This window comes from Pogona vitticeps, chromosome 2 (assembly GCF_051106095.1).
Source record: "Pogona vitticeps strain Pit_001003342236 chromosome 2, PviZW2.1, whole genome shotgun sequence".
Classification (NCBI taxonomy): domain Eukaryota; kingdom Metazoa; phylum Chordata; class Lepidosauria; order Squamata; family Agamidae; genus Pogona; species Pogona vitticeps.
In genome coordinates this window covers 84,122,258-84,146,952 of record NC_135784.1, presented here as the reverse complement: position 1 = coordinate 84,146,952, position 24,695 = coordinate 84,122,258, and the positions used below count along the sequence as shown (strand labels likewise).

At 40.6% G+C, this 24,695-nt stretch overlaps 2 protein-coding genes across 4 annotated transcripts in view; one reads left to right on the top strand and one right to left on the bottom strand.

Moving 5' to 3' along the window:
- Positions 1-8,304, bottom strand: part of FANCD2 (FA complementation group D2) — a 48,302-nt gene extending 39,998 nt beyond the window's left edge. The window contains exons 1-5 of the mRNA XM_072989866.2: positions 8,159-8,304; positions 5,223-5,310; positions 2,900-3,037; positions 1,128-1,195; positions 794-897 (exon numbers count right to left, since the gene is read on the bottom strand). Coding sequence (XP_072845967.2) covers positions 794-897; positions 1,128-1,195; positions 2,900-3,037; positions 5,223-5,289 — 377 coding nt within the window. The 5' untranslated portion in view covers positions 5,290-5,310; positions 8,159-8,304. The remainder of the gene's footprint in view (positions 1-793; positions 898-1,127; positions 1,196-2,899; positions 3,038-5,222; positions 5,311-8,158) is intronic.
- A 25-nt stretch (positions 8,305-8,329) lies between these two features.
- EMC3 (ER membrane protein complex subunit 3) lies at positions 8,330-23,012 on the top strand. Of its 3 annotated transcripts, none has more exons than XM_020789464.3 (9): positions 8,330-8,463; positions 9,566-9,768; positions 11,892-11,949; positions 13,207-13,300; positions 13,740-13,844; positions 16,824-16,905; positions 17,026-17,105; positions 20,518-20,600; positions 22,794-23,012. In XM_020789464.3, the coding sequence occupies exons 2-9, from the start codon at positions 9,614-9,616 to the stop codon at positions 22,920-22,922; spliced, it is 786 nt and encodes a 261-aa protein (XP_020645123.1). In that variant the 5' UTR covers positions 8,330-8,463; positions 9,566-9,613; the 3' UTR covers positions 22,923-23,012. The 3 variants fall into 3 exon arrangements, with proteins under 3 accessions (XP_020645123.1, XP_020645130.1, XP_020645139.1); XM_020789471.3 differs by lacking the exon at positions 8,330-8,463 and adding an exon at positions 8,533-8,783; XM_020789480.3 differs by lacking the exon at positions 8,330-8,463 and adding an exon at positions 8,818-9,001.
- Positions 23,013-24,695: the final 1,683 nt, after the last annotated feature.

Below are 24,695 nucleotides of genomic sequence, written 5' to 3'. Positions count from 1 at the left end.
AATGACTCCCATAGAGTAGGGGGAGCCTGCCCAGTAACAAAATGGCTCCCGTAGTGGGCCTCGCCAGTCAAAAAATACTTCCTAGAAGACAGTGAGGCTAAAAGAAAAGTAACTAAAAGAAAAGTAAGGCTGAGGTGTGATCTAAACTCAAAAATATAAAAATCATTCTTTTGAATCCAGTTCTCTGCTCCAACACAGAAAACAAACTAATGAGATCCAGAGACAAAGATGGCCCCACTACTACTTCACTGAGGCATATCCGTCTCCAAGCTGAAAAAAGAGTAAGAAGAATGTTCAAAAATTAAAATATCAGGCGCAGTACAGATATCGAGCATAGCAGGTGCCAGGGGAGATGTCCTCAGCCCACACTGGCAATCCCAGATCATAACTACTATATATTTCAAAATGTCTTCCACTGATTTCATTATACAGTACATATCTTCTCTAAATCTGGATTCAGGTCTAACATATGTATACTGGGATAATGCCATATACACAGGCTTGAACTCTTTAGAGAAATGAAAGGACACAATTCCCATAAATAAATGTCCATTCGGTTTCATCACTAGTCCTCTATATTGAGTACTAAAGGTCACACTTTATGTTTAGATAACATTCTCAAAACATCTGTCTAAAAAGACAGAATTAACTTCTGCTCCCAATTCCCCCTCCCTTTTAAAAAAAACACCGATTCTAATCCATAAGCAGACTCATGTGCACACAAGGAAGTTTGGGAAAACCAGCCATGTCGAAGACCGCTGGTGGGGGTGGGGAAGAAACATTTTTCATTTACCTTGTTTCCTGACTTTGCGCAGGTACACAAGGTAGAAGACAATTTCTGAACTGATCTCGGTTTTCAATGTGGGATTCAAACCCACTGATGAACTCTTCAATAATCTAACACAAAAGAAAGAGAGAGGGGATAGAGAGTGTGAATCAAGACTGGGCAATAAGCCTGACAGTAAGATATATGCATACACCTTTCAGGTCTACTAATGTGCAGGCACATAAAGCTAGCAAAGTCTGCTCTCTGCATGAGGTCAATTTTTCTTGACCTCTTCAGGCAAATGAATGAGAACCAACATCGATGTAAGCCCACTGATATTCAAAGACTATGAATGCTGTACCTGTGGATAAGAAGGGTGCTTCCTCAATGCTTGATGTAACTTCTTCTGGAATATTGCTCCATCCACAGCTATGGGAAAAGAAAACCAGCTGTGTGAGGAAAGCCAAACATTGCCACACTTACTTCACAAATTTTTGAATAAGCCACTTCCCTACTTCTTTAAAACTGATTAGGATAAGCTGTCTACAACTACATAGGCACACTGCTTTAAGGGATGCAGTTGTAGAATGAAGTCATAAACCAAGTACATTTCTGTATCTTTAACAGCTGTATAGTTAGAAGAATACCAGCAGGGAAAGCTTTTCTGATTACTGCATTTGCAACTTGAGAAAATCTTCATCCACTAAATTTCTGCATGTTCATTGGGCATAGTCCAGCAAGGAAAAACAGCAGCTTTGACATAATAGTTGAATTTCTGCTTTTCCTAAAGCAGACAGAATATTCCAAAAGCACAGAATTTGTCAATAAAAATGTAGTAATTCTACAAGATTCCTGAAGCAACTACATCTGTTAAGAACAAAATGTGTATAGTATATAGTCAATAAATAACTGAAAATACCACATACAATAGTACCTCATGGCGCAGTGGTTAAACCGCTGTACTGCAGTCAAAACTGTGCTCACGACCTGGGGTTCAATCCCAGCTAGCCGGCTCAAGGTTGACTCAGCCTTCTCTCCTTCCAAGGTCGGTAAAATGAGTACCCAGCTTGCTGGGGGGGGGGGCAATGTGTAGCCTACATAATTAACTTGTAAACCGCCCAGAGAGTGCTTGAAGCACTATGGGGCAGTATATAAGCAGCACGCTTTGCTCTTTGCTTTGCCTTGATTTACGAAATTAATGCGTTCTACGGGACGTTACATAAAGCGAAAAATTCGTAAACCGAAACACAGACTGCCATAGGAATGGGGCGCTGCTATGAACCTCCAGGCACAATGCATCCTGGGGAAACTTTCTTCATAAACCAAAAAACCCCGGGGAAAAAAACGTAAACTGAGGCATTATTTCTATGGATTTCCGTTCGTAAACCGAAAATTACGTTAACCAAGGTGTTTGTAACCAAGTAAGCCGCCTAGAGTGGTCGAATGTGATCAGATAGGCGGGATAGAAATGAAATAAATAAAAAAATAAATACTACTATAATTTACATACCTTTCTGGAGCAAACAAGGGACAAAAAAAGGATAAAGAACTCATTTTTAAAGTTTAATGCATGCACATGCATGTATCCTACCCTAGATATATGTATGTGGATAGTCAATATGAGATACAAGGGAGTTCCTTCAAGAAATGTAGTTGCTTCACTGCCAACAATGCGCTTTCAGTTTCTCTGTTGCTGTTTGCAAACACTTTCTGTTCATGCTTCTCACCAGCAAAACAATAAGGGAATAAAGAAGACTCACACAGCTTGCAACTCGCCAGGCTAAAGGCAGCCCACCAACCATGCGTGGCGGTACTACCAGGAGTTTGATAAATCTTTGCAGAAGCCTGCCTTGATTGCAAAAAAGAAAAGAGCTAGGAGGTCTTACATACCATTCTGTTGATTTGGACACACACTAAGAGAAATGCTAGTTAAATTCAAATCAACAAGAACAACATTATTATAATTCTGGAGAATGGCATTTCTCCAGAAATGCTAACCGGTGTAACTAGGATTAGCAAGATCAGATTAGACTTTAAAATACTAATCTGTAATTTAATCTAAATGTTTAAATCTAAATTTCTTTTTAGTGTAACTTTTAGATATAGCATCTGTCAAGGAATCAAAGTTTATACCAATTTCATTCTGCCTCTCTCCAGCTTTCAGGATAATCCCTGCTGTCTTGAGAAGTTGTCCAAACACAGTGTTGTTCTCCACAACTCCATCTTGGGGAACAGAACTTTTCTTACCAAAAATCCGAGACTTCTTTGTTTCTAGGATAGAAAAACTGCTTATGTAAGAGATACAAGTGTAATTTTTGTGAGCAATTATTGATACAAGTGTCTGAACTGAGAAATTTCATATCGACAAATTCTATCAATCAGCAGTTGAGGCCCAGAATGGTGAAATCACTGTACTTTATATTCTAGACCAGGGGTCATCAACTCCCAGTCCACAGCCTGGGTCCGTGGGCTTGCCGGAATTGGGCCGCGGATACAGATCTCCGCCCCCCATGCATGCACGGGGTGTGTGTCATGCTCATGCAGTGGGCGTGACACACCCATGGTGGGTGTGTCACGCCCCCCACAAGTGCAACACGCCCCGTGCAAGCGTGACATGCCCACTGCATTCCCCCCAGCCGGTCCACAGTTCCAAAAAGGTTGGGGACTGCTGTTCTAGACAATCTCTAAGAGGGGTTGGTAGCAGATACTATTAATGAAGCAAGCTGCCATCTACAAAGTATTTCAGTAATTCATCTGTGAATGGAAATCTAAATATTAAATTAACTGAACAGAAATCATGAACTGAAGAGAAATAAACTAAAATCCATGGGCTTTAAACAGCTTAACATTGGGGCTGAGTTATGTCCTCTCATTACACTAAACTGATTAATGCTTCTAGGATGTCTTGAACCTGACTCTTCCTTGAAATCCTCAAATCAGAAATATGGGATGATTTATATATATATATATGTGCAGGCAAGAGGAGAAGGGGACGACATATATATACAACACACACACATACACACACACAACACACACACATATATATGTGTGTGTTGTATATATATGTGTGTGTGTTGTGTATATATATATATGTGTGTGTGTGTGTGTGTGTGTGTTGTGCGTATATGTGTGTGTGTGTTGTATATATGTCGTCCCCTTCTCCTCTTGCCAGCACTTTCTAAACATAGGGTCTTTTCCAGGGAGTCTTCTCTTCTCATAAGATGGCCAAAGTATTGGAGCCTCAGCTTCAGAATCTGTCCTTCCAGTGAGCACTCAAGGTTGATTTCCTTCAGAATGGATAGATTTGTTCTCTTTGCAGTCCAGGGGACTCTCAAGAGTCTCCTCCAGCACCACAATTCAAAAGCATCAATTCTTCGGAGGTCAGCCTTCTTTATGGTCCAGCTCTCACTTCCATACAACACTACTGGAAAAACCATAGCTTTGTCTATGCAGACCTTTGTCTGTCTGTCTGTCTATCTATCTAAAGATATATATAACATCCCTTATATCTAATTTGAGAGACATACAGTGATGCCTCGCTAGACGATAATCCGTTCCACTGAAATCACTGTTTAGCGAAATCATTGTCTAGCGAAAAGCATTTCCCCATTGGAATGCATTGAAACCCCTTTAATGTGTTCCAATGGGGAAGAATCATCATTGTCTAGCAAAGATCGGCCACGGGAAAGTTATTTATTTATTTATTGGATTTTTACCCCGCCCCTCTAGACAATGTCTACTCGGGGCGGCTTACAATTAAAACACATTAATATATACATATAAAATCATAAAATTTTTCAGTATTTACAATTATAATTACAATTATAATTTATAGGAAAGCTGCTTTGCGAACCGCCAATCAGCTATTTAAATAGCTGTCTTACGAAGCTTAGGTCCCGAAAACACCTTTTGCGAGCGCGGAGGGAGCTGTCAAAATCATTGTCTAGCGAAAATTGGTTTGCAAAGCAGGGACCAAACATTGTCCAGCGAAATTCCCCCATAGGAATCGCTGTTTTGTGAATCGCTATAGTGATCTCAAAAAGCCAATGTCTAGCGAAAAAACTGTCATGTGGGGTAACTGTCTAGCGAGGCACCACTGTATATTTCCTAAGAATACTTAGCCACCATGGTCAGTGAGAAATGTAGTCCAAAAAAGGAATCTTCTTGTCTCTAGTCCTACAACAGGTCTTTTCTTGGCCTTCTATGGTGCTTTGTTAACCACTTGAAACACTGATTAATAATAAAGATATCACACTTGGGAGACATTATTTGAATTTTTTTATTTAGAGAATGATTGCCTCAGGAATGTTCTACTTATGGTAGTTTCATGTATTCAGTGCTCAGGGCTACAGAGGGAAAGGGGCTAGCAGCAGTGAGGGTAAACCACACAGAATTTCTTTTTTGCCTGCCCTTGCGTTCTGCTTGCACTGTATAAGGTTCTTTGCTTACATACTCGGTAATTCTTCTATCAGATCTTCACCACAAGCATCCGATCTCAGTGATTTCCGTTTTGAAGTCATGGCAACAGGTCCTGATACAGCCTATTATATGAATATGGGAGGAGAGAGTATTAGAAGCTGGTTATAAAGAGATGTTTTTAAGACTTTGCAAACAATTTGGCAATGAAAGGAAATTAAAATACTGCTCCAAAAGTCAGAAGCTGACCTACTTGAAAGATGCCTTAACATGTGAATAACAAAAATCTGCTACAATAATCTGGTAAGTCAGAACATAAGGTACTAGTTTTAGGCATAGTTCTCATAAGTGGGACACTGCAATAAAATATAGTAGGGAGCACTTTTGTATAAGATTCTAGCTGTGCCATTCCTTGTTTTCTTCTTTCTTTCCTCATCAACTAGTCAACATCCCAAGTTGAGAGAGCATGTGTAGTTCCCACTAGACTGTTGGGGAAGGCTTTCAGGGGTGTCACGGGATTCCTCCCTAGCCGGGGGTGCGCTGGTGGTAAAGGCGGGAAAGAGAGTCGGAGGCTGATCTGAACTTTCAATAATAACGTCTTTATTTTTAACAGCATTCAACTCAACGGAGTCAAAGGGATCCATTAGATTCAACTCAGGCAACAACTTGTACTTTTTCACTTTAACATTTGGCAAAGTTGCATCATTCAATAGAAGGGGGCCGGGCCGAAACGCTCGCGATCTGTCAACGGCCTCAGAGGGGTACTCCTCACGGCGCAGACCGTGCCACAACATGGGTGGCGGGCCCAATCTCCCTCCGGAGGCTTCTGGAGGAAAGAGGGACCAGGCTTGATCACTCTCCTCCCACCAGGATGGTTGCGGGGATACACAACCACGGTCCATTCGAGGGGGTCCAAACCTTTTCCAGCAATCCCAGCCGCCGAGGGTTCCGGCAATAATCCACTCCCCCACTGCAAATTAGGAAACGCTTGAGCAAGTCCCGTGGGAGTCTCTCCTCCGAGCATGGGTTCGGTTTGCACCCCTCGGTCTTTCGTATTCCCCAAAGCTCCGACTCCCACCCAACTAAACTCGCGCGCCTTTTCTCCCACCCTTTATCTCCTCCCATAGAATCAGGTCTAGCTCCTCCCCTCCTTCCTCTACTAGACACACTTCCGTGGCTCTTCTAGGAACTGCTTCCTCAGGTTCTATCTTGACAAGGACGCCCTCCACGCAACCGCTCTCGCTCTGCACGTCAGTTGGCCTAGAGGACGGCACACGGGTCTGGTCTCCTTTGCTTCATAAGGGGGCAGGGTTTAGACTTAATTTGTTCAATTCTGGCTATATTAAAATTCAGATAAGAGAATTTTTCTAGAATACTAGAAAAGACTTAACTAGTTTAGATAACTATTACTCTGCTTGAAAGCCTAATCTGTTCACATTAATTTCAGGTGGAGATTTTTTTTATCCCATTAAATTGCTACTGAGACATTTCTTTTATTTATTTATTTGATTTCTATATTGCGCATCTGGCAGCCAAGGCCACTCTGGGCGGTTTACAACAAGTAACATAAAAAAAAAACAAATTAACAAAATAGGAATAAAAACATCATTGTGGTTTGCCTTTGACTTCTGAAACACTGGACTAGCAGGTGTAGTATCATTCAAGTTATGGTTTAAAATTATGGTTTCCAACCTTTTTGCGGGTAATTCCATTCTATTCCCTCTCTCAGATTTTTTATTTCTATCGCCAATACAGAATGTCCCTAAATCCTTATGGGGCTGTTTTGGGATTCTCTCCCTTGGCTCTTTAATAGGCTTTTAGGCATTTGTAACTCAGTCTTACCCTGTCTGATTACCAGTGGTAAAAAGTGAAAACAGATTACATATTTTCTAGAATTCTTGTAAGGTAGTATTGATGCATTAAATAATTAATGCCAGTGAAACAGTCTTCAGGAATTACAGTATTTAACTTTCCTCCTGATACTGTGGCACTTTCATTCTTACCTACTCTGACTGCAGATAATATCAAGTATATGATCTGACATGGAAGCAAAAGAGGTAAAGCTTCTTCTAACAGTAATAGTCCTTGTGAAACTGCAAAGACCAAGATGCTTCACTTGATAACCTGGTTGCAATGAATTTCTACTTACTTGACCACAGACTGATGGATGCAATGTACAGTAATTTATTTTTAAATAAATATACTCAACATTTTTTTCCAAGAACACTGACCTAAGAGAAGATGGAGCCATGTGTGCCTTTGGCTTGTTTTTAAAAAACAACCAAAAACACATGCAGAGATCAAGTGGAAAGAAAATCAAAGGAATGGGGGAACCTAAAGATTGCTATGTACGGAGAATTATGAGAAAATTTCCTTCTCCACAACAAGGTGCCAGATCCCTGTTCTCTTTCTCTGATGACCACACAGAGAGAATGACAACAACGTTCCCCTTCTACCAAAAGTATCTCTGGTAGTTAATTTTCAGTTCAGTTCGCTAGTTGGGTTTGTTTTTATCGGGGTTGCTTTTGCTGGACTTTGAATCGCTTTCATTTTGTTACATCTGTCACCAGACAACATCTGGCCTATTGAGAAAGAACTTCCACCAACCGAAGAAATAGTGAGCTGTCAAGCCAACAATTAAAAAAAAAAAAAACAACAACAAAAGCACGGCCCCCATGTTGGAAGAGGGCGCCAAAGGTCCGCCTCAGAGTATGAGAAAGTGGAAGACAACATGTGTTACAACAGCTGCCTCCGTACATCTTCACCCAGTGCGCCTTTTCAGTCCAGTCAGCTCCAACTGGTTAAACTGGGGCGTGCTCTCTCGGACAAGCAAGACCACAGGACTAAAAATAACCAGCAAGAGGCGGGCAGGCGGGCTCCCTCCACTTCAGCAGCTCTTAAGATACAACAGCGTCCTGCCTCGACCCTGCTGGACAGACGAGCTCCTAGCAAAAAAGAAAAACACAAACAAACCCCGAAGGAAATGTTTCTCTGGTGCCACTTCTTCTCGCAGAGGCGCCACGTCTGCTCTGCCGGCTCAGCCCTTACCCTGGAAGCGAAGCACAAACACCTCGCCGACGTTTCCCTCCAACTTCTTTCGCTCGCTCGCTCGCTCGCGCGCTCAAATGATCCCGCCAAGCGCCGACACGGGGCGCCTGGCGATGACCTCACGGAGCACGTGGCGCCGCGGCTGCCGGGCGACTTGCGAAGCCGTCACGCGACGCTTCCGGAAATAGGAGAGGCGGCGGGGGGAGGAGAGCGGGACCAGGCCGGTGCTGGTAAGGGGAGGGGGGGGGTAACGTCGGGTTGTAGGGCTTGGGCGCGTGTCGACCTGGCGGAGGGGGGGGGGGGAGAGGCTCCTTCCTTTCTGTCTCTGGAGAGACGCAGCGTTGCCCTGGCTACGGGGTTTAAGGGGACGTCGTCACCGAGCCCCTCTTCTCTCTGTCCCCCAGTGGTTAACTGTCAGGACGGGAGCGGGGGGGGCGGCGTTGGGGGTTCAGTCCTGCGGGACCCTAGAAGCCCCTCGCCGTCATTCCGGGCGCCTGGAGCCTGGTTGTGGGGTATTTCATGGCAAAGGAGTGGGAGCTGATGCCCGCTGGTCTGTAGGATTTCCTTTGTCCTGCCTCTGAGGGTTTTTTTTTTTACTCGAAATAAGTTTGGGGGGCAGAGTTTCCTTTCAGATGAAGGCTGGCTGGCTTCTTAATGATATTCCCAGCTTTCTTGCTTCCTCCTCTCCCACCGCACCTCATCCTCTACCCCACTGCCCAGGGTGGCATTTTCTCCAGCCTTCAAGTTTCCATGAAGATGAACTAGAAGGTGGCCTTTCATGACCCAAGTGTCTTCTGTTTCCCCATACCAGCTATAGTTTTCTTGTTTTTAAAAATAGAAGGAAATGAAGAGTGACTACTGTACTAGATTTAGAAAGGTCACTGTGTTCTGTGGAAATTTGGTGGTCTGGAATGGGAAACATCTTTTAAGACAGTTTTTAATCTCTGGGCTATGGACATCTAGGACTAATTCTTTAAGAGTCTGTGGGTGGACTACAAGGGTTCTGTGAACTAAGGGCAAGAATGTTTTCCTTCTATTTGTGCTGGTTTGGGAAATGTCTTTGTAAAAATATGTTTATCTCAGACTATTCATATTTATATTATCTCAGACTATTCATATGTTGTTTCACTTTCAGGAGGGGATTCATACACTTCATTAGATTTTCCGTGAGGTCTATGACCTAAAAAATGTTGGAAACCATAATTTAAAACAATAACACGATTGATACTACACCAGCTAGTCCAGTGTTCAGGAAAGTTAAAGGCAAACCACAAGTGTCTAGTTTTATGTAATATTTATCAGTTTTTATGTCATATTTTGTGATTTTTTTAGGTGTTAGAAACCGAAGTTGTTGTACATGACCAGAATTACATTTAAGCAATGAGTGAACCAGAGCTGTTGTTGGATTCTAATATTCGACTATGGGTGGTGCTTCCGATAGTCTTTATAACCTTCTTTGTTGGGATGATTCGCCACTATGTGTCCATCCTGCTCCAGAGTGACAAAAAGCTTACTCAGGAGCAAGTGTCTGACAGGTAAGAGATGCTTCCAGCTAAACAGCTGGCAGTTGTCCAATAATAATTACAGTCTGTAGAACTTGATATTATATTGTGGTGATAGTGTCTAGCATTCAACAAATATTTCTAAATGCAATTGCTTCACTGTAACAGTTTGGCTCTGTTTGTGCATGTATTGTACTTTTGATGTAATCCTGGTACCAACTTTGCTCCTCATTGTCCAGATGGTAGATATGCCTATGGCCAAAGGGTCTCTCAGCTTGCTTCAGCTGGAGCACTGTGAACATTTCTTGAAAGGTCAGACAGTTGGAACCTCGGCTACTGGTTCCTGTCAGCTGGATCGACAAAAATTCATAACATTATGCTCCATAAACTTAATTAATTGCCGCTTTGGGGCTAAAATTCATGACAAGATATTTGTATTATTGAGATTTCTAGATTATTTGGACACAATTTTTACCCCATTCTTCCCATAAAATGGCTCCCAGCATATCTTAAATAAAGAGAGTAACTACCCACAGTCTTGCAGTCCAAAAGGCATAATACAGAAGGAGAAATAATTGGAAGGATGGAGAAGGAAACACTTACAGATGTACATAGCACTTCTTGCATGTTTTGACTTCTGTGTTTAGGCTATCTACTGATTCAAACTTTGCAAATGCTCACTGATCTGTCATATATATTTTTTTTCTGATTACAAGAGCATGGCAGATGAGACAGGGATAAGAAATTGTTCCTTCAGCCAGTGAAATTAGTTTGCTTTAATAACCTGGGTTTAAAATTCCATTGCCATTTGTGTCATACAGCTTATTAAATTATTTTTTGTTTTTAGTCTGTTAATAAGGACTCTGCCTCCATTTCATTTTTGTGCATTAATTTTATTGAACATCTCTTTGGGGATCCTCATGAGTAGAAAAGTTATTTATAAATACTTCTATTTATTATTATTTATTATTTATTTATTTATTTTATTCATATCCCGCCTATCTAGTCGATAGACCACTTCTAATAAATATGACCTGGTTTATTTATAAGGAGTTTATTTAATTATGGGGAAATACGTATACAGTGGTGCCCCGCTTGATAACGATAATGAATTCCAGCAAAATCGCTGTACAGCGAAATTGTTGTCAAGCAGGGGGGGAAAACAATTGAAATGCATTGAAAACTGGTCAATGCATTCCAATGGGAGAAATACCTGATTGTGCAGCGAAGATCCTCCATAGGGCTGTCATTTTCCGCTCCCTGTCTTGTGAAATGAGGTCAGCAAAACAGCGGGGAGCCATTTTGAGAGCCGCCGACCAGCTGTTTTAAAATCATCGTGAAGCAAAAAATCGGTTTCTGAAGCAGCGAACCGATCGTCGTAAAGCGAAAAAAACCCATTTGAACCATCATATTCACAGGTGACAAGAATTTTTGGTATGCATCATGAAGACATACTAATTTTTCTAAGACCTGGAATGTCATCAACAAGCGATTTCGTTGTCTACCGGGGTAATAGTCAAGCGGGGCACCACTCTACACTGTAATGCAAGTGTGGGCAAAGAGTGGCCACTAAGGCCTGAATATGCCTCCAGACAGCACTCTACACTGTGAAAATATTTTAGCAAAACAAAAAAAGGCAATCCTACCCAACCACACCAACTTTCTCCCCCAAAGCAGTGTCGGGCATCCACTATGAATGTGTCAAAAATCTAAAAAAAATGGTGGTTACAGGAAGCGAGAAGTGATCCCCTAATTGTTTCAAATTGCCTACTTGTGATGTTACATACTGTCCCACAGAAAATGCATGCATTGGGTAGTTGTTCCATACATTAATCTGTCTGTACAACTTTACTGCTTTCTGGCTAGTTAAATAAAAAATGTCCTCTTTCAGAATGGCTGTCTGCTCATAACGGCTGTGCCACTCTTCAGGTGTGAAGCATCCTTTTGTTCTCTTGCACAGAAAGCATGGAAGACTGAGTGTCTGACTCTGCCATTGGGTTAAAGAATAAAATCTGTTCTTATTAGTATGTAGTCTCGCGTTATGGGAAGAATGGGTTCCAAAACAACCTTTGTAGCTAATATTTGGTAGATGAAAGTGGTGCAGATATTAACAGAGCTTGTGCTGGAGTATCTTATAATAAATTCCTTTCTTGCAGTCAAGTTCTAATTCGAAGTAGAGTCCTCAGAGAAAATGGAAAATACATTCCAAAGCAGGTATGTTTCCGTATGTAGAGAATATTCACAGGTGACAAGAGTTTTTGGTATGCATCATGAAGACATACTAATTTTTCTAAGACCTGGAATGTCAGTCTTCATTACGATCTGGAATGCACATTGTAAACACATTTGTGCAAACAGACTGGAGCAGTTCTGTTGAGATGAAAATGAAGTAGTGTACGTGCATAGTCAGTTTTGATGCCTGTGGGTGTTTTGTCAAAGGAGTTCACAGCCCTGTGCCTCTTCATGTTTTGGACTACAGTTGTCATAACCTCCGGCTACACTGACTGAGATACGGGAATTCTGAAACATTTAGGTTACCAGTTTTTCTACATCTGTGTTAATGCACTGAAGGCAGGATTTACTTTAGAAAATTAATCCGTAAGGCTTCTGTTTCCCTTTCTGGTGGCAGTGCCCAATAAAGCATTTGTTTGGAGACGTTATGTAAATTGGACTGATAGCTAAGATGATTGTCTCCAAATAAGTCCGCCTCTGTGCCTCATTCATATAATTTTACAGGGGATTCCAAAGACATTGCCTTCCAATTGTAATCCTCTAGTGTTTTCCACAACAGAAGAAACCTGTTTGGAAGGGAAGGACAGAATAGCAATATAGTGCTTTTTGATTGTTAGCACAAGAAGCTATCTGTTCGGAAGCATAAAATGTTACTCTTAGATTCTCTTTGTTTCTTTTCAGTATTATAGTGTGGAGAGCACAAGAAGATTTCAAATGGAAGGCAAATAACTGGCTGGATAGTTCAGTGAGTTAGCTGTCTGGCTGTGTTGGTACCAGAGGTTGGTAGGTCAATTCCCCACTGTGCTAAGGAGAAGAACCAACCTATGTAGCCTTAGGCAAGCTTCACAGTCCAGAGTATTCCCAGAGCAAAGACATGGTAAACCACTGCTGAGTACTCTCTACCTAAAAAACCCTAGAAAGGGTTGCCATAAGTTAGAATTGACTTGATGAAACATAATTATTATTGTTAGAAATACAGCATCATAGAGTAAGTGTATTTTGTTAAAATTTATATATAACACAGAAGGACTTCTGTGTTGGGCTCTGTTGATTCTCTCTGTTGATCCAGAACTTGAGATGTATTACTGTTGTTGCTTTCCTTGAAATCAGAATGGTTAGTCTGAAGTACAAATGTTAGCCACCAGTTTCACTGGCTCTTTTATAGAGAAGTGCATTGTCTTTAGATTTAAAAACCCATGTCCAATTGCCTTAATCATTAGAATTTGCCCTTTTTTCCAGTCATTTCTGATGCGCAAGTATTACTTTAATAATCCTGATGATGGGTTCTTCAAGAAAACTAAAAGGAAGGTAGTGCCACCTTCACCCATGACAGGTATGTAAAAAGGTGTCCTTAGAAGGTCTAAATTAAGACGTACATGTTTTGTTACCTTCAGAAACATAAACAAGATCTTCTGAGCTTAGGAACAGTAAGAACAGGCACTAGTTCATGAGTAGTAGCTTGGGGTACAAAAGGTATTTAGCCATTTAGGATATTTTACATATCCTAAATGGCTAAATTCTATGTGAATTTGAACTACAGTGGTCAAAATTAATGGAACTTATCCATCACAGGTAGTATACATTTCATCGCTTTCAGTAGATCTACTGTAGTTTGGACTGTTGCAGGATTTAACTCAGTCACAGCATTCTCAGCAGCAGAATATAGTCTTGGGTTGGAGACTTGAAGAGACCTGTACAACAAGTCCATTAAAATACCCAAGAGTGCAGGTAGTGCCTATTAGGTGTTCACCTGAACTGTGTTTGCTTTGCAGATCCTACCATGCTGACGGATATGATGAAAGGAAATGTAACAAATGTGCTGCCTATGATACTTATTGGTGGCTGGATCAACATGACCTTCTCAGGTTTTGTCACAAGTGAGTGTCAGCCTCAAACTACACCTGGATGATTTGGAGGCCCGGGGTCTCTTTGTGACGCTGTAACATCTTCCTAGAGGCCTTGTCCATGTGTTTGGTTATTGTGTGTAGTTTGAGAAGCAGTGGTCATGACAAAATCAGTGCTTCTCAATTTCAGTTTCCTGTCTGTGAAAAGGGAACAATGGCTTACTTCACACTGGAGACAAGGAGTGTCTGCATCACTGCTGAAAGCATTTATCACTCCTTAGGTGTGTTATTGTAACAGTCATGTATTCAGTACTCAGGAATAGAGATGGGAGTATTGAATACAAATATCCCAGCACGGTGGAAATAATGAGCATCCAGCCCCATGGGGCCAGACGGTCCACTCACGATTTCACTGTTGCCACCGGCTCCACAGAGGCTTCCTATCACTCCGTTGTCCGCAGTCAATTACCCACTCCTGACAGGAGGCGGGATGATAAGCCTCTGCCAGGTCGCAGAGTGGCTAATCCATTGTGGATTATTTCCACCTGTGCGGGGTTATACGAATAACCCCATCTCTATTGAGGAATGAATCACTTCTACTATTATAGGAAGTTGAACAAATCTGGAGGCACCAGACTGAAAGAGGTTTCTGTTAGATTACAAGATAGCACAGCTGCCCCTCTAAAATTTACTTCACATAGCAATTTTTAAAAGTTTTCCAGTCACCATACACATTAATTTTAAGAACTGTCTTCTGGTGCAGCCTGGTTTGTCATGAAAAAGCTGTATGTTGGTGCACAATACAGTCCATTTGCTTTTGTTTGGCTTCTTCCACTAGTTATTGTTATGTGCGGTCAAGTCACTTCTGACTTATGGTAATTATATATTTCTGCCAATTAAACTTTAATTCAGTTGCTTCATTAGCAATGACGCTATTTGTACTTGTACTTTGCTTTCCTCAGTAGCTATTGAGTCCCTTCCAACCCAGCAGTCTCGACTTCCATTGCTATATTTTGTTGTGTTTTGAATTGTCTCATTATTGTAGGGTTTCAAGGCATAAAATACTCTGACATGGTCTCCTGAACATCTTAACCAGTATTAGTGTCACTGACATTGTTTGCGGAAAATTCTCTGCCATTGTCACCACACACTCCTGCTGCTGTGCAGTAGCTGCCTGTCAGGCGTTTCTTTGTCTCCATCACCTCTGAAACTATTGCTTCTCTTCTACTGATGTGTCCTTCAATCATAAAGAGAGTGGAAGCTCAGATAGTTTGGTGTCTGAGCTTTGACCATTCTGCCTTGGTTGCCCCTGCTAGGAGTCCAGATCCAGAATGTAGCCTCTTGTGACTACATTGTGCTTATCATATGAGATACTTGCTTGAGCTTTCTACAGTTTAACCTGGTTTTGTTTCATATCTGGTACCTGAAGCATTGTACTAGATCATTGGTGTCATAAAATCAGACTGGTTTTCTGAAGTTTTGATCATACAAGAATATAAGAACTGCTTTAATGGCGACATGCAGAAGTTCATCTAAGACAGTACTCTGTTTCATGCAGTAACTAGCCAGATGTTACCCGGCTGGCAGCTTGGCACTATCATATTTGTTTTGGATATTGTGATTGGTGTGAGAAGGATGGAAGAGGCTGGAGAAGGAAACTTGACAATGTAGTCTCACTTCTGCTTATCACAGTGACATCATGTATGCATTATCTGCATTACCTGAAAATAATTAGGCTAGCCTGGGCTGAATCCAAATCCATGTGGATGGCTTTATAAAGGAGGCTTTTTATTGTGCCTCAATCAGGCAGAATAATCCAGATTTTTCACTTCTGAGGTGCTCTAGAAGCGTTCTCTTCTCATCCATTCCTACTCTAGTTCCCTTGTGTAGAAAATAAAGGGAAAGTACTGTAACTGCCTTGGGCTAGTATCCTGTTGCCTAAAAGTGGAGTGGAAGGGAAGTTGTATAAGCATCCTTCCTGGTCCAGCAGGCTCCCAGTCACATGACCAGTTACATACTGATCTTGCAACCAGTGCAAGAGCAGGCCCACAATGGAGGCCTTCCAGTTAGGGAAGAACTCTAGTGGCTTTTCTTTCTGCTTTGCTTTAAAGCCACAGGATGATACTCTTGGGAGTTTTGTTTATTTTATTTTATTTAACTTACATGCCGCCCACACTACCAAAGATCTCTGGGCGGCTTACAACAATTTAAATGCAATTACAATTACAATTACAATCTTTTTACAATCCTTCCACAAATTGAATATCAAATGAATCTTCAGGCAGCATACTGCCTTTGATTTGCTATATTGCAATGTGGAGTTAATGTCCTTTTATGTAGAGAAAAGAAAACTCAGGTGTGCACATGGTTGCAGTTATATTTGTTTTTCCCTAGGTGAGAAAAACACTTAGCATAATACATATATTCACTAAAATTGGCTAGAGGCCGAACAAACAAGTGACACCACCTGCTTTTATTGCAGCAGATGATGATTATGCTTCTAAACTTCGAAATCTAATTGGTGTTTGCATTAGCTGAGTTTTTATGTCTATCTCCCTTGAAGATTGTCTTGCCATCATGACTAAAATGAAAATGGAGGAAGCTTCATCTTGTGTTGTCTCTGAGGTCATTTCAAAATACTTCTACAGTTCCTTAAGTGAATGATCAAGAAACTTCTCTGTGGTTGTTGCTTTCCTGTTCCATGGGGCTGTTTCATAACAAGCTGTCTTACACCATGGCATACTGGTTGTCTATCTAGCTCCCTTTTCTCCTCTGGATTCCACATGGGAGTCTTCCCTAGCCTTACTGAGAGATCCAAGGGATTAAAGCTCAGACCTTTTATGTAGAGAACATATGCTTCACTTACTCTGAAATCTCAGCTATTGAGATTTTGGTTTTGAGCCTTTTGTGGAAAACACTTGTCTTTATTTACATTTCTCTGTAAATGTGTACAGTAGCACTGTGTAATTAAAGTAGTATGACCCAAATTTTTTATTTATTTATTTTTTGCAGCAAAAGTCCCTTTCCCGCTGACATTACGCTTTAAGCCAATGCTACAACAGGGCATCGAGTTGCTTACTTTGGACGCATCCTGGTAAGAACCCTCCCTTGTTAGACACTTTTTCGAATTCCGCCTGGAGCTGTGAAAACTGCAGCACAGTCAGCAATGAACATTTGTGCATCTAAGTTACATTTCATCTCTTTGTTTTGTTAGGGTGAGCTCCGCTTCTTGGTATTTTTTAAATGTCTTTGGACTGCGGAGCATTTACACACTGATTCTTGGACAAGACAATGGTAAGACACTGTTATTTTATTTAAAATAAGAGTAGACCGTTGGTCTAGATGGGCGGGATAGAAATCTAATAAAATAAACTAAATAATAAATAAATAAAATTTAGTTCTTGTTTGTGTCTGAGTGTGACAATGGAAGGGAGAGGCGGGGCTTTGTTGCGGTGCTGCCAGTAGCTCCAGAGAAGAGCTGTCTTGAAAAACTGGAACCTGTCTGGTCCGGGATCCCCTTTTTGAAATGGGGATCGAAGGAGAGTCTAGGAGAATTCTCTCTGAAGCAGATGGTGAGCAGCAGAATGAGAAGAATGGGAGGCAAACCCGGACTTCTTCCCTCTGAAGAAATCACCCAGCACGGATCGGAGGCGGGGAGCCATATTTGGCACTGAGTCGTGAGTAACCCTTTACCAGGGGAGAAGAGAACAACCAATATAAGCTTAAAATATATAACGACTAAGTAAGCTCAAGCCTTTGATTTATGAAACAGCCCCATTAAGCTGAAAATAAGAATGAAAATATTTGGCTGAAAGAAGAAAAGCAGCGGCGAGCCTATCTTATCAGTCTGCCTCAAAAGCGAAACTAACTATTAATACAGTAGCAGGCTGGTTTCAAAGCCGAGAGAGTGAGATGGAAAAATAAAACTTGTGTATCTGGAAAAGAATCCCAGACGGTAATACCATCGGAGAGGATTCAAGAGACTTGAGTTTTGTGAATGCAGTTTGGATTGGACGTATTTCTCTTTTCCCTTTCCTGGACTCTGTGAACTTTTGATAATAGAATCTGGTGGTTTTCTGGAGAAGAAAGAAGGAGCTGACGTGGTCGACTGGACTGAGGAGTATCAATGGGTTAATAGAAAGATCATAAGATGGGCTTCAAGGACAACTACTGGACAATCTGAGACTGATTGTTGTTTTGTTGGATTGTGTGAGAGTGATAATAGTAGCTTGCTAGACTCAGGATGAGAAGAATACAGTGGGGTCTCTACTTAAGAACTTAATCCGTATTGGAAGGTGGTTCTCAAGTTGAAAAGTTCTTATGTTGAATCTGCATTTCCCATAGGAATGCATTGAAAACCATTTAATCCGTATCTGCTCTTTTCCGTCCATAGAAACTACAGTGGAACCTCTACTTCAGAACTTAATCCGTTTTGGAATGGTGTTCTTAAGTTGAAACGTTCTTAAGTTGAAGCAAAATTTCCCATAGGAATGGACTGAAAACCAATTAATCCGTTCTGGCTGTTTTTTTTTGTTATGTAGAGGTGTGTTCGTACATTGAAGCATTAGTTCCCATAGGAACTAATGCAAAGCTGGTTATTACGTACTCTACCACTAGGGGGAGAATTTTTTTTAACCTAAGATGACCTAAGGTTAAAAAAAGAGCAGGAAAGGTTTTTTTCCTGTTCTTATCTTGGATTTCTGTTCTCAAGTAGAAGCAAAATTTAGCAAATGGAGCTGTTCTTAAGTTGGATTGTTCTTAAGTAGGGACGTTCTTAAGTAGAGACCCCACTGTAAATAATTGTGCTACAGTTCTATTTGAATTTAAAAGTTGGTTGGGTTAAAAGTTGGGTTAAAAGTTGATTTTTATATTATAATACTTGGATAAAGATTGGAGGGAGATCTAAGGGGGGGTTATGATTGGGGGTTTGAATTGTTGATAAAATTGTGGAAACTGTTGAAGGATATCTAAGGGGCGATCATTGTGGTTAAGGACATAGTATCATCTATACAAACCCCACTTATTTGAAAGCCTGAGATGGCCCCCCAAAATTTAAGACATCAAATGGAGACTTGGTCTGTGCAAGCTCAGGAATGGCAGATTACTATGCAAATGATAATAATAACAGGGTTTCAGCAAGTGAATGAAGGTCTTAGCAAAATAGAAGATCTGATGAAAGTGATGAAAGAGGGGACATTAGATGCCAAACAACAGTTAAATGAAGTTGCACAAATTTCAGAACCGACTTTATTGGGCATGACACCAGGTAACATAGATGGGACAAAGAGTCATCCAGTGACCTATGCAGCTTCCAAAATTAAAAAGCATTATGTTAAAAATCTCAAGAAAGCAGAGATACTGAAACAAGAGAAACTTATTGGGAAAATATGGGAAATGACAAAAATGGATATCCTGTCAGATGGGCTGAAAGAATGTTCAATTCAAAAGAAAACTGAACAATGGGATCTATTGTATAAATGGCTGTAGTTGCCAGATAGTGTTGGAGTAACATAGAATTAAACTAAAATTAAATTATAAGGTGAGAGCAGGAGGGTAATCAAATTGTGAAAAAGCAAAAAGTTGATCTGTTATTGTAGTATGAATTACAATATCCCCCTAACCTTTTTTCCCTTTTCCCTATTCCCCCTTACTTTTTGTATACCCTACCCTGTCCTTAAATAAATATTCTAAAAAAAAGGACGACAATGGAAGGGAAAAATCATGTCTAATGACCATTCCTACCAAAAAGTCTTTTGGGTTCATTTAATTTGACTTAACTTAGCTTCAGTATCTGATATGGTGGATGTTTGGTTATAGCAAGACACCATAAAGTCAAAATGGGTTCAGTTAATTGAGCTAAAAATAGCCTTTTTGCGTCTCTCTAGGTTGACTCTGTTAACCATGGGAATGGAACAGGCAAAGAAAATAATCAAGCAGTGTATTGAGGACATTGAGAGACAAAATGATTTAAGCAGTGCCCCAGAATTCTACTTAGGGAGGACAATTTATACAAGGTCACAGCAGCACCTTATTTTGCCCAGTTGGAGCAGCCCAGGCATAGAAGGGAATTTACTCTGGCCCGGCTTAACACACTACCTTCAGCAGTGCAGGAGGGACAGTGTAAAAAGATCCCCTGGGCAGAGCACCTTTGCCCATGTGGAATGGAGCAGATAGAAACAACTGAACTCGTCTTGTTGCGGTGCACATTTTACAAGAATGTACATGACCAACTTGTTTCCCCTCTGATTGGCCAATTTCCCGGTTGTATATAGAGCAACAGTCTATGCATGTGCTGCTGTCTGACTCCAATCCCATTCTTACACATAGGGTTGCAATGGGCATTAGAAAAAGGACCCTAAAAGCGGATGAGCCTCTATAGTTAGAGCATGGTTTGCTAGAAATTCTGGAATTGCTTTAGGGGAGATGTTTTGATGTTGTTGTTGTTCACCTCCGAACCGAGTATTTGCATTTGATCCCAAAATTTTTGTATACCTCTGTATATTTATATATTTCGATGTTTTATTTGTGTCTGTCTGTCTGTCTGCCTATCTATCTATCTCTCTATCTATCTATCACATACTTTGTGTTTCGAATTAATTTGCAGAATTTGTGGGTGCAGGGAGATTGTACTGTTTATCTGCTGAGCAAGGTATTGTATCAACCATCAACTTCTGGAAACTAACAAAAGTCTCTCATACATTTGCAGCTGCAGACCAGTCCAGAGTAATGCAGGAGCAGATGACAGGAGCAGCCATGGCCATGCCTGCAGATACTAATAAAGCATTCAAGGTAAGAAGCTTCTGGTCCATTTACAAAAATGAATTCTTGAAATTTCATGCAGTATTGCATCCATTTCTTGAAATATGCAGTTACTTCAAAAGCAAATGTATCTTCATAGTAACCATGTGTCAGGAATGTGTGCTGAAGAATTCTAACTCAGAATAGTGAAACTGAAAACCTCAGTTTGAGAGTGAGAATTTCAAAGTATGAAGGGATTGTTATAGCAGGTCTTTCAGAAAGTAGTCAGTGAGAGGATCAGTAATGGTTGATTCATGGAGGGAGGTCTTAAGTTCTTGGTACAGAACAGCAGTTAGGGATAACAGTCTTCGTCAGTGCAGACTCGAGTTGAAGGTTCATACAGCAGCCTGCTTCTCCAGGACGGGGGGATCCACTGGACATGAAACGTGTGTCAGAAAGAACAGTACAAACCATTTTTGATATAGAGAAACAGTCACGTGATTTCCTGCCTACAGTCAGGCATGATAAAATCTGGACACAGATTGACTTGTGATAACTAAGTGTTCAGTGTTTGTTTGAATATTCTCCATAGTTAACAGTAATAGGGTGGGTTTCTTTGTGAGGAAAGTAGAATAAGCAAAATAGATCAAAACCCAGTGCATGAAAACAGAGTAGTCCTGTAATCTACCATATTTTTCCGTGTATAAGATACCCTCATGTATAAGACACCCCCCCCCCCACTTTTCTAACCCAAAATTTCTTTCTTCACAAGAAAGTGGAGGGGGGAAGGCAAAGATCAAAGTGCTTTGCTTCATGCTTTCCCCCTCCACTTTCTGGCAAGGAAAGTGGAGGGGGATGCAGGAATCAAAGTATTTTGATGATTCCTGCTTTCCCCTCCACTTTCTTGCGAGAAAAGTGTTTTCCCCCTTCACTTCTGTGTCTGAGACTATCCTCAATTTTTAATCTAAATATTTTTAGACAAAAGTATCATCTTATACACAGAAAAATACGGTGATTTCCTGCAGAGAGCAGTTCAGACTTCTGGTTCAGGTGATCTGTTCCTCTGAGGGAGGCAGGGAAGGAAAAAAGGGGGATTGTGATCAAAAGACAGGTGCATACAAACACCAAGAGATTATTTCTGAGGTAATAAATCCCTCAAGACAAAAAAAAAGTTTCCCACTACTGTATTAAAATATATTCCATGTTAGTTGTCTATTGAGAAATAGGGAACTTTATTTTTGCACTGGAATCCCCAAGCATTATGGTTGGTAGCCACGTTGGTAGGAGGGACTCTGAGAGCTGTAGCCCCCAAAAAGTAATTTTGCCAGATTCTTAGTCACTGAAATCCTATTGCATAACTTAAGTCTGCAGAAGAATGATGTCACTGTTGGCAGGGGGTGATTTTCCATAATAAAAAAACCTGCTTCTATTCCATGGCTTTTCCAACTACCATGGATCACATGGGATGGAAGGACTAAGTCTTTGATTACTGCAAATCACCTCCTCACCAGTGACATCATCACCTTTCCACAAGTATAAATAACACAGCAGGATTTTAGCCATTCAGTTACATTGTGAAAATACGGTAACTATAGTAAAATAGAAGAAATTATTTGTAGGAGATATTTAGCACTACAGTACATCTCATATGAAATAGCGTTTGACTGTGACTTCTCCAAAGAAGATATTTATGTTGTGAACAAAGTTGAAATATGCAGATCAGGAAATTCATAGCTTTTATATAGTCACTTCACTGTTTTCTGTTTCCTGAACATAACTACTTCTGTAAAACACGATACAAACTGTTAAGTCTTTTCTTTGCAGAGTTTTAAAAACTCTTTTAAGTAGCTTTGTAAGCTTTTCACTCTGCTTTTGTGAAATTCTGAATTAAAAGAAAAGGTATGTGTTCAGAATATTATTATGTATAAAATATTAAATACCTAGGGCACTTTAGTACACAATATGCTGTTTGGTAGGTCAGAGAATTCCTGACCATGGATTTTTCTCTCCCAATATAAACATGCCTGTCAAGATTGATTTCAGTAGTCTTGTTGCATTCTGTGTTCGAGTTACTCCAATTGAGAATGCTCACGTGATTTACAAACTTCAGTGTTCTCATGTAAAAGTCAAAGTCCAGTCCACCCTTAATAAATCAGGGCAAAATATTGAACAAGATGGCCTTTCAAATGAGAAAATAAATAGTTGATGCACTTCTGACTACGACTATACTCTTTGTGACTGCAGACAGAATGGGAGGCTCTGGAACTGACTGACCATCAGTGGGCACTAGAAGATGTTGAAGAAGAACTCATGGCTAAAGACCTCCGTTTTGAAGGCATGTTTAAGGAAGAGCTGCAGACATCCATGTTCTGAGTTTCTTCATGTGATTGGCATTAAATTATGTTTAATATCTACCTTGTATTTTTCTTGATGGCCAGAATAAACAGATCAAAATTTCTGTGAGCTGTGTAGCTGCAGGTGAGAGTTTTGCTTCATTTTTTGAGTCAAATTGGACTTCTGATATAACACAGCTACAGATGGGTGAGAGTAATCGACTAAAACTTCTAGTTATTAACCAAACTTATTGGAAGAAGCATTTGAAAGTTTAGGAAAATTTGAAATTGACAATGAGTTCATGCCAGTTTTTAAAGTTAGACTATTGTGATTCTAGAATTACTCTAAGACTTGTTCAGAGTTTTAATATTTCTCAAAATATTGGCGTGGGAATTAGCCTTGAGATCTCTTTTGTGCTAGGGCTCAGCTGTGCCATTTGAAAAAGATTAGTAGACCCCAAATACTTGAATTGAAATGGAAGGAGCTTTGAGATATCATTCTCTGTACTTGTTGCCATCTAGTGGTTCAAACAGTTAAATCCCCCCACCCACCTGTACACCAGCAGGCAGGATCTTGTGAAGACAGATTGATCCAAGATTTTTCTTCAGCCCGTTGTTCTCTGGCCTTCTCCTTGAAATGCCATTGATTAAGACTCTGGCCTGCTTTGCCAATAACTGAAGTCTGATTCTTATATCAAAAATAGATAGCTGATATCCTTCAACACCAGCTCACATCAGTCTGTTGATCCATATGTACTGTCTTCCACTGAAGACATTGGAATATTAGTAAAATATGAACTAGAGCCAGGAAGAAATCCTTTTTTTATTAAGTGATTGTTCCTAGTTAATGGAAGACAGGCTTGAGGCCTTAACTTTATTGCTCCCTTAAGGTACGAGCAGCTAAAGTCTCACTGTACATGTGATCTGAGATACTTTGTGAATTGTATTCTGTTGCTTTTTGGAGAATTGTACATATAATCACAAAACAATGCACATTCCTGAACTTCATAATGCTAGAACTAGGCTGATTGAATAAAACAATCTTGCTTACTTCTCAACCAAAAGCAGAGACTGGTTGTGTGTCAGTGTCATATTGTGACACTAAAGGAACACACTGGCCAAAACCCTGTAGCTTAAGTTAATAAGTTGCACTAGAATCAATGGGGATTTGGTGAGTCAGCTCCTCCATAAGTCCCATTGAGTCAAATGGGAGCCAATTCTAACTGTGACTTACTTCAGCATATTAAGCTGCAGTTAGAGTAGGCCCATTTGAATCAATAGAACCTGCAGAGGAGTTGCCTCCCTAAATTACCATGGACTTACTCAAGTGTGATTTACTACACTAAGCAATAGGGGTTTGGCTCAAAGGTAGGAAGCTACTAAGGCAGTATTCTGAAGTTGATCAGAATATGAAGTACTACGTTTTTAGAGTAACATATTGGACTGCATTTTATAGGCTTCTGTTATGCATGAGATAATTGACAGAGCAAATAGAAAGACCAGGTATTTGTCAAGAAACTGACTATTGGTCCAGCTTTAGTCACAACAGCTGGTGACTTTAGGGCAGGGATGAGGAGCCTTCTTTGCTTCACATTGTCCCAGTGAAAGCCTCTTAAGTCTACATGCCAGCAGGTGACAAGACAGCAGATCAGGAATGACTCTTGGCAAGCAGGGGACTGAGTAAGCAAGAAGGGGACCGAGTAGCAGGCCACTGCAGTGCCTTAGCTCTTTTCTCAGTTTGCTAAGCAGTACAAGAGTGGGGTGAATGGGAGTAGGGTTATGGAACATGTGGATTTAAATTCTTCCGTTCCCC

What these genes read in the sequence shown, in the direction of transcription:
- EMC3 (XM_020789464.3), top strand. Translation starts at nt 9,614, where the DNA reads ATGAGTGAACCAGAGCTGTTGTTGGATTCTAATATTCGACTATGGGTG. An exon ending in CTTACTTTGGACGCATCCTG is followed by an intron (nt 16,906 to 17,025) that starts GTAAGAACCCTC and finishes TTGTTTTGTTAG; the next exon opens with GGTGAGCTCCGCTTCTTGGT. An exon ending in ATACTAATAAAGCATTCAAG is followed by an intron (nt 20,601 to 22,793) that starts GTAAGAAGCTTC and finishes TTGTGACTGCAG; the next exon opens with ACAGAATGGGAGGCTCTGGA.